The sequence below is a fragment of the Euphorbia lathyris genome, chromosome 5 (assembly GCF_963576675.1).
Source record: "Euphorbia lathyris chromosome 5, ddEupLath1.1, whole genome shotgun sequence".
In the NCBI taxonomy this organism is placed as follows: domain Eukaryota; kingdom Viridiplantae; phylum Streptophyta; class Magnoliopsida; order Malpighiales; family Euphorbiaceae; genus Euphorbia; species Euphorbia lathyris.
In genome coordinates this window covers 85,521,921-85,530,830 of record NC_088914.1, presented here as the reverse complement: position 1 = coordinate 85,530,830, position 8,910 = coordinate 85,521,921, and the positions used below count along the sequence as shown (strand labels likewise).

The 8,910-nt window shown below is 34.9% G+C and overlaps 1 protein-coding gene across 3 annotated transcripts; it reads left to right on the top strand.

Annotated features, from left to right (window-relative positions):
- The first annotated feature begins 619 nt into the window (after nt 1–619).
- Nucleotides 620–8,022, top strand: LOC136230937 (uncharacterized). 3 transcript variants are annotated; one of them, XR_010689614.1, is made up of 5 exons: nt 620–707; nt 1,212–4,785; nt 4,879–4,923; nt 5,023–6,538; nt 7,397–7,530. XR_010689614.1 is itself a non-coding variant. In XM_066020151.1 (4 exons), exons 2-4 carry the CDS (start codon nt 3,250–3,252, stop codon nt 7,646–7,648), a joined length of 1,833 nt encoding a protein of 610 aa, XP_065876223.1. In that variant the 5' UTR covers nt 620–707; nt 1,212–3,249; the 3' UTR covers nt 7,649–8,022. The 3 variants fall into 3 exon arrangements, 2 of the variants coding, with proteins under 2 accessions (XP_065876223.1, XP_065876224.1); XM_066020151.1 differs by lacking the exon at nt 5,023–6,538 and having other exon boundaries at nt 7,397–8,022; XM_066020152.1 differs by lacking the exon at nt 5,023–6,538 and having other exon boundaries at nt 7,381–7,547.
- Nucleotides 8,023–8,910: the final 888 nt, after the last annotated feature.

Below are 8,910 nucleotides of genomic sequence, written 5' to 3'. Positions count from 1 at the left end.
GTTTAAAATTCATTTTGGAATATCATCACTACAAAAAACTAAAGAGAAATATACAATGACCAAAGATCTCAAAGCTTATCATTTTCCCAAAGATTTCATGCCACCTCTATTTTGTCAAAAGCGAGGTACGTTCCAATATAGAACTTTTCTTCACTGCATATTAGGCAACATGACGTTCAACATCTAAAGCGTTCCAAATATTCACAGTATACGCACAATCTAGAAACACCATACTCACCTTGCTCTTTACATAGTATGCAAAGAGTATAATTAGGAAACTTTTATTAAGAGGAATGTCTTTAATACTCAGACCCAGTGGCGTAGATAGGGGGCCTAGAGGGGCCCAGGCCCCTTTGGCCACCAAAATATGTTTGAACCCTTATTTTAATAAAAAAAATTCCAAGGCTTTATGTTCATTGTTTGGCCCCCCGGTTGTTTTTAATAATTAGGTGTATTAATTGGTCCAGAATGGGCCTAAATTTAGGCCCATCCAGCACCAAATTTTTTTGGCCTGTGAAGGACCAAAACGAGGCCAAAAAAAATTGATGCGGCCCTACAACAATTCATTGATATTAATTTGACATGTCTTCAATTTGTCTTCTCCTTCTCTTCTTCTCTTGCCGCCCGCCTCTCTGCTCCTTTTCTCAATTATTTTTTTGATTCAAAAGCACTCTACATCCACTCAAGACAAAAGGAAAAGCATTAAGGTTAGTTTTTATTGATCTCTTTCTCTTTATTATATATTGGGTTGGGTATATTTATTTGTCTTGATTAGCTTTTATGTTAAATTATTTCTTATTTTGTTTTTTGACCTAAAATTTAAATTAAGTAAATTATTATTTTTATTTATTTATAATTTAAGTTAATTGATTGTTTGATTATGTATTATGGTTTTTATTATTGGTACTTATATTTAATTGAAATTTTGATGGTTAAAATTGTGATTGGGGTATTGACAATTTGGGGATTTCATAAATCCCCAATTTATCAATAACCCAATCAAAATTTTAATCATCAAAATTCTAATTTGTTACACTATACGCTTGCGGCTTGTTATTAATTAGAGGGATTATTATAAATTGGGGATTATTATAAATTGGGGTTTGATTAAACATAATTTTGTACATGTTAGGAATCTTAAATATGAAGAAATATTTTTCTACATTAGTACCCAATAAAAATCTGATTGAGTCATCCTCTTCCCATGTTAGTTTGAGGCCTATTGAGCAAGAAGGTGGTAAAAGGGCCCGTATTGAAGTTGAAGTTACCAACGATGATATAATTGGTAAACCAATTAATACTTACCATACTGAGATCAGAGATACAGTAAGGAGGCGGTATGTGGCTAAAGGCCCTTGTCAACCATTTGAGCATAATTTTCCATCAATGCTCTGATAGCGCGACGCCTAGTGGTAGAGTTTCTACGATGAAATATATATATTATGAGTGCGGATTCTATATCTATGGATGTGATCTTTATAAATTGCTCTTAACTCTACTAGACGCTACGACTACTTAGGGGCAAGTGTACCCCGTCGTATCAAGTAATAATCCGGTTAAGATCGGGTATCGAATCCACGGGATTTATAATTACAAGTATTAGATGACTCGGTTTCGTATGTTATTTAAGCGGCGATTACTTTGGGGTAAAGTAAGACACAACTACACACTATCCCTAACTATTGGCGACTCAGATTTGTGTAGCTAAAACCCTATGAAGTGTGATGAATATCGATAAGTTATAACCACGATAAATAACGACTCTAAATGTATACGGATAATAGTTTACTCTTGCAAAGATGACTAAGTGTAGTAGGACCGACCCGTGAAGCACTTAGACTACGTGATTCCTAGTCAAGGCGTGTCTAATGCGGGGGAATTAGAAACTAGGGCACGTAAGTTCCATGGCTTGTCAATTCCTACGGTTTCCGGTTTGTCACTTTTGGTAGGGCAACACCTATATAACTCCCTAAGGATAGCCCGAATGGCGTCGGAAATCGCGTTCTCCTACACAATAATCAATTATCAATATCAAAACAAGTAGCAAACACTAACACGTAAAGGGAAATAGAGATTATAAATCATGAAATTATAAATATGAAATGGATATAAATGGAATACAACCAAGCCTAGTACATAGGAAGAGTACAAGCTAATTAGCACGTAAAAGGGGAGAATCCGCCCTTGAAACTAGCTAACCGGACTCAAAGCCGTCTCCTAGGTCGTGGAGGTGGAACTCTCGAGCTTGGTGACGAATGGTGGAGCGGAGCTTCGATGAAATGCCGGAACAACCGAACAAGCTCTCGAGGTGGAGAGTTTAGCTACAAAAACTGAATCTATACTACAACAATAATCAAAACAAGTATAGTTTGCTCTCTAGTGTGTAATTGTTTCTTGGTGTAAAATGAAGTTCAAGAGCTTCCTATTTATAGACATCAAGCAAGGGCAATGTTGTAACTTCACAAAGTACAAATATGGAGCAATATTATTTGGTGCAGAAATCCCATGATACGCCCCGCGTGAGGTGGTCTACGCCCCGCGTAAGTGCCCATTCCGTCAGAAATCTCCTGCATGTGGACCAATTCCGTATCTTGTTGTCTCAAGCACGCCCTGCGTAGCTAAAGTACGCCCCGCGTGTTTGAGTCTCTGAAGTTTTATTGCTTGAATTGGAGATTTTACACCGTGCGTAGCTGAAGTACGCCCCGCGTAAAAGAGTCTCTGAGCTTTTATCATTGAGAAATTGCCTGGTATGCCTCGCGTATATGGTGATATGCCTTGCGTATGAAGAGTTGACTCAAGGAGACAGTGCAGTCTGACTCTCAGGATTAGGCCAATTATTTCCGACATGTGTCATACGCCCCGCGTATGCTGAGTCAATTCCACATGGCGTCTGCGGATAAGGCAATTATTGTTGACAACATGTTTCACGCCCCGCATCAAGGATGATACGCCCCGCGTATGTGAGTAGATTTTTGCTCCTTGCTCGTACCTGAAATACAAATCTTGCGAGCCGAGTTAGCTTGACGTTTTTATTTCCTAAACTAATCAAAAGCACCGAAAATTAACTGAAAGTACGAGATTTATTTTTATTTCTTTATTTTATCAAAACATTTTATTTTTGTAATTAAACTTATTTATTTTATCCAAAATCAACCCGTAAATCACGCTAAAAGATAGGGGTAAAATACCCCTATCACGCTCATTAGTGGACATAATAGGAAATTTCAAAGTAAATGGTTTGAAAAATATATGTGGCTAGAATATAGTGTATCTAAGGATGATGCATATTGTTTATGTTGCTATTTGTTTTCCAGTGGTAATAAGTATGGGGATACTACCTTTACACAGACGGGTTATACTAATTGGAAGAAAGCTCTAGAAAATTTTATTGGTCATGAAGGAGGTCAGACTAGTACACACGGTTATGCTAAACAAAAGTGGTTGCAATATCAAAATCAGAGGGAGAATTTCGATTATGTGTTGTCATCAAAATGTTCGGTAATAGAGGCTGATTATCGTATTCGATTAACAGCAGTTGCACATGCCATTCGACATCTTTTGGAGGAAGGTTTGCCTTTTCGAGGACACGATGAGTCTGCAAACTCAATACGTCGGGGTCATTTTCTTGAACTTCTCAAATATACTAGTGACCTTAGTGAAGAGGTAAGGAATGTAATTGATTTAAATGCTCCAAGAAATAATCAATTGACTTCTTTAACAATTCAAAAGGAAATTATAGAAGCTTGTGCAACTGAGACGAGAAAAGTTATTCTCAATGAGATTGGGGATAAATTCTTTTCTCTTTTGGTTGATGAAGCTCGAGATTGTTCAGTGAAGGAGCAAATGGCTGTGGTTTTGAGATATGTGAATAATTTTGGAGAGGTGATCGAACGATTTATTGGGATAGTACATGTTAGTGAAACTACGGTAGAGTGTTTAAAAAAAGCTATTGTTACTTTCTTTGCGACTAATGGATTATCACTATCGAGACTAAGAGGTCAAGGTTATGATGGGGCTTTTAATATGCATGGTGAGCTTAATGGCCTAAAAACACTCATCTTAAATGAAAACAAGCATGCATTTTATGTTCATTGTTTTGCTCACCAACTTCAATTAGTTGTTGTGGCTGCTGCAGCACAAAGCGGATCAGTGAGTACATGTTTTGATTACATTCCTATGATTGTTAATATTGTTGGAGCTTCATGTAAAAGGAAGGATTCTCTTCTGAAACTACATCATGAGAAGGTAGTGAACAAGATACAGAATCATGAAATTTCTACAGGAAAGTGTAAGAATCAAGAAATCAATTTAGCTCGACCAAAAGATACACGTTGGGGTTCCCATTATAAAACATTAGTCCGTCTGTTTGACATGTGGGATTCAATAGAAGAAGTGCTTAGAAATATACATGTGGATGGCTATGATGGGAAAAATCGAGGGAGTGCTGGGAATGTGCTTGCAAAAATGGTGTCATTTGAATTTGTGTTTGTTACAAAACTGATGTTGAATATTTTAGGCATGACAAATGAATTATCACAAATCCTACAAGTAAAAGATCAAAATTTAGGAAATGCTATCCGTATGATTGAGGTGGTGAAAATTAACTTGAAAGAATTTAGGGAAGATGGTTGGGATAATTTGTTGAAAGAAGTCACTGATTTTTGTACTGCACGAGAAATACATGTCCCTACTATGGAGGATGTCATTCAATGTCGTGCTAGACGTCTTATTGATGGAGCACAAAAGACGTATGACCATCATTTTCGTGTGGAAACTTTTTTTAGGGTATGATTTCTCTTCATTCTATATAAATTATAATGAAATAATATAAATGACATTATGACATATTTAATCATTTCATGAACTATTTTATTCTAGGTAATTGATGATATTTCTGGAGCATTAGACAGACGTTTCACTGAGGTAAGTTCAGAGCTATTTAGGTGCATAACATGTCTTGATCCTTCTGATTCTTTTGCTACTTTTGATTATGAAAGACTGCTTTATTTTGCTGGGTTGTAGTCGGAAGATTTTTCCTTCTTTGATTTGATTGAGCTTGGCCATCAGCTTAAAAACTACATTACTGATGTAAGATTGAATGAAGCATTTTATGGTCTTCGTGATATTGGCGAGCTTGCAAAGCAGATGGTGAAAAATAAATATCACACCATTTATCGTTTGGTGTATCGACTTATCGAGTTAGCATTGGTCTTACCTGTTGCAACAGCTACAGTTGAAAGATGTTTTTCAGTAATGAACATTATCAAAACTGATTTGCACAACCGAATGGGAGATGATTTGCTTGGAGATTGCTTGATGTGTTACATTGAGAAAAAAAAATTCATGAATGTTTATCATGAGCTAATTTTGTAAAATTTTCAGAATATGAGATCTCGAAGGATATGCTTGCCACCTCTTGGTAGTTCTAAAGTTGTTAGTAAGTCGTTGGCTTATACTAATAGGAACTAATTAGCGGTGTATTTTTTTAACTATCTTTTATTGAAATGATTGGAATTATTGTTAGCTACTACTCTTTATATCGTTGATTTTTTTAACGTTTTTGCATGGTGTAAAATTTGTCCGCTCGACTTAGTGTCAAATCGGCCCCCCAGTCGAGCAGTTCTGTATTCTCCACTGCTAATAACAGATCATCAAATAAAAACTCTTTCACAACAAAACACGTTCTCCATCTCCCTCCTCTGTTTTCTGTTCACTCCGATTGCCTCACTCAGATTGTCGCTGCTGATGAAGTTTCATTTCCGATCTCCACCGTTCTCTTTCAGGCTGTTCATCAGTGTAGTGAGACCTGTCACTGATTGATTTTCCCTTCGTCAAATTCTCTTCTTGCTTCTTAACCCATTCCACCTCTCTCTCTCTCTCTCTTGATCTGCATATAAAGGTTAAATTGGTTAAATTCTTTTTGCAAAATCTGCTTTAACTATGTTTTTGCAGAAACATTCTTCTGCAAGGACTTCTTCTTCCATTCTTTGGTACATCTTCAATGCCTATAGAGATATATGACTGAGTTTTCCTTGATAAAACCTTGATAATCCACAGAAGGTGTAACCAAATTATCAGAGACGAGAGAGAGGGAGAAAGGGAGACGAGAAATGGGAAAATGGGTTAAGAGACAGAGGGAGAAGAGAAATTGAAATGAAATAACATATTTTTTTTAAACGATGGATGGAATGGAAGAGGGTCGGGAACCAGAAAATCTGAATCAAAACAAAATTGCATAAACGGATCGGCGACGACACTCCATCGGTAGTGGCAATCGGAGTGAACGGAGAGCAGAGGAGGGAGATGGAGAACGTGTGTTTTGCTGTGGAAGAGATTTTTTATTTGATGACTTGTTATAAGTAAGACAGATGTCAATTTATGAATGGAAGATTCTTTTAGGGAGTTGGAGAACCCTAATCCTCTAATAAAATCCCCATGATTTGCTTGAGTATGCATCAAGATTGGCAACAAAAGGCTAGGGATGAAGTTTATCGGGAAAAATAATCCGAATTTCGACCAATTGAATTGTTTGAAGATAGTAAGTGCTCGTTTGGTTCTCTTTTTGTAACTCTGTTTTGTTGTTTTACTCTAAAATTTGGGTAAATTACACTCACTCACTGCTCCCTCCTTCAATTTTGACTTTACTTTTACTCGTGGCTCCCGAACTTCAAAACCGAAGATAAAAGATGTAGAATTTGTCTTTTACTAACATAAAAGTCTCTTAACTTTTGAGTATCCTAATAGGAGATAACCTTCATTATAAAGTTGATGGAAATGATACTCTAAGAAATTTTAATTCTTGAACTTTTTAGGTTTGAGGTTATTTAGGTATTGTTTGGTTAGAAACGACAAATTGATTGTTAGACCGAAAAAGATTTGAAAATGGTGATTTTTGAAAATTGGAAATGTGATTCTAAACAATTTCCATTCTTGGAATTTTTTTATTTTAAAGTCATCAACAGTCATTTTGGTATCGCTTACTTTCATTAGGGACTTTTATGTAGATAAAAGACAGAGTTCGGTGATTTTTATGTCCGATTTTGAAGTTCGGTGAGATAAAGAAAGAAAGAGCAAAATTGATGGAATCATGGGTGTTAATTAACCCTCCAAAAAATAGATATAAAATATTTGGTTAGGATTGAGAAACAATTTCTCATAACTATTTCGGAAATAAAATTAATTGAGAAATGAGTTACTTTGCAGTTCGGAAAGTCGTCTTCAGTAACATGTCATTTTTTCGTGTTCGTTTCAGTTTCCATTTTCGTTTCCTAACTATGTTTTTATAAATAACGTTTCCCATTTCGTTTTAGTTTCCGTTTCAATACTACATGGACAATAAGTATTGTTTTTCTTGCAAGCTTCATGCGTTTTTTATGGCAGTTTTTTGTTTTTTCAGGTCAAGATGATATTGCTTGAAGTTCTACGGTTATATCCGCCAACATCTCTCGTTCGATCGATAAGTCAAGAGACCGAACTTGGAGATTATACTCTTCCTAGAGGAATTAGCCTGGAAATCCCATTGTATTTTGCCAACAGAGATCCTGAATTATGGGGAGAAGACGCTACAAAATTTAATCCCGATAGATTTTCTGAAAGGATTTCTAAGGCATCAAAGAATGAGGAATCATCATTTTTCACATTTGGCTAGGGACCAAGAATTTGCATTGGACAAAACTTTGCTATGCTTGAAGCAAAAGTAGCATTGGTTCTAATTTTGCAACACTTTTTATTTGAGCTTTCACCTTCTTATAGACATGAACCTCATGTTTACGTTACTCTTCAACCTCATTATGGTGCACATATCATCCTGCACAAAATCCGTGACCAGTAACGAAGTCCGATCTTAAATCTGGAGCACCTTAGACTATCACTCTTAGAGTGGATTCTGACAGCTAGAAGTGCAACGAACTCATGTACACTTTCTTCCTAATAATATGTATATTTTAACTATATTGTGATGGGAAATATTATATATATTGATATATTGTGATGCGAAATGTTATCTACATTGATAATCGTACATTTTACAATGTAAGATATTGTTTGATAAAAATGATAATTAAATGTTAATTAAAATAAATATCAATTTTAAGTGTTGAATATTAGAACGTTAAAAAATTGAAATAATTGTTGTATATCTTAAAAATAAAATAACGAATTTTAAGCTAAATGTTTTATTTATAAGTAAATTTTAAGTTAATTGAATGTCTTAAATAATTTGAAAAATTACAAGTATAAAATATATACTTACATCATAAATGCTGAAAATATTCGTTTTAATTAACTTTTTTTAGTTATCGTAGAGATAGGAATATGCTAATACCAAATGTATTTAGTCAGTCCGGATATAAACTTATTAAATCTAAATTGTAAGATGATTTTAATATCCACTTCAGATATCTAATAAAATTAGATCCAATAATAAGTTGCCCGAATACATTTGGTGAATCATTGTCCAGGTAAATTATACTACACAAAATAGTAAATTATACTACAAAAAATACTAGAAAAGGAAAAAGGAGATTTTAGAGCTAAGTAAAAAAAGGAAAAATTATAAAAATGGGTCAAATAGGAGGTCCATTTACATATTTAACTCATTTACTCAACCTACTACATATCTAGATTGTTTTTGTGTGACTTTCTCATAATACCCCTAACCTTCCCACTTTCCCTTACGCGAACGTTCTCTCCCCTCTTCTCCTTGGGTGCGCGAAACGTCTGTTGGCTCCTCCATTAAAGATTCCAAGACTTTTGATCTTCCTATCTTCATTTAAATTGTACGAAATCTGCACTATTTACATATTATCATAAATATATTAAATTGCACAAAATCTTCATCAGTTAATATTATTTTTATGACCATTTACATATTATCATAAATATATTAAATTAAATAAAAATATGTAAATA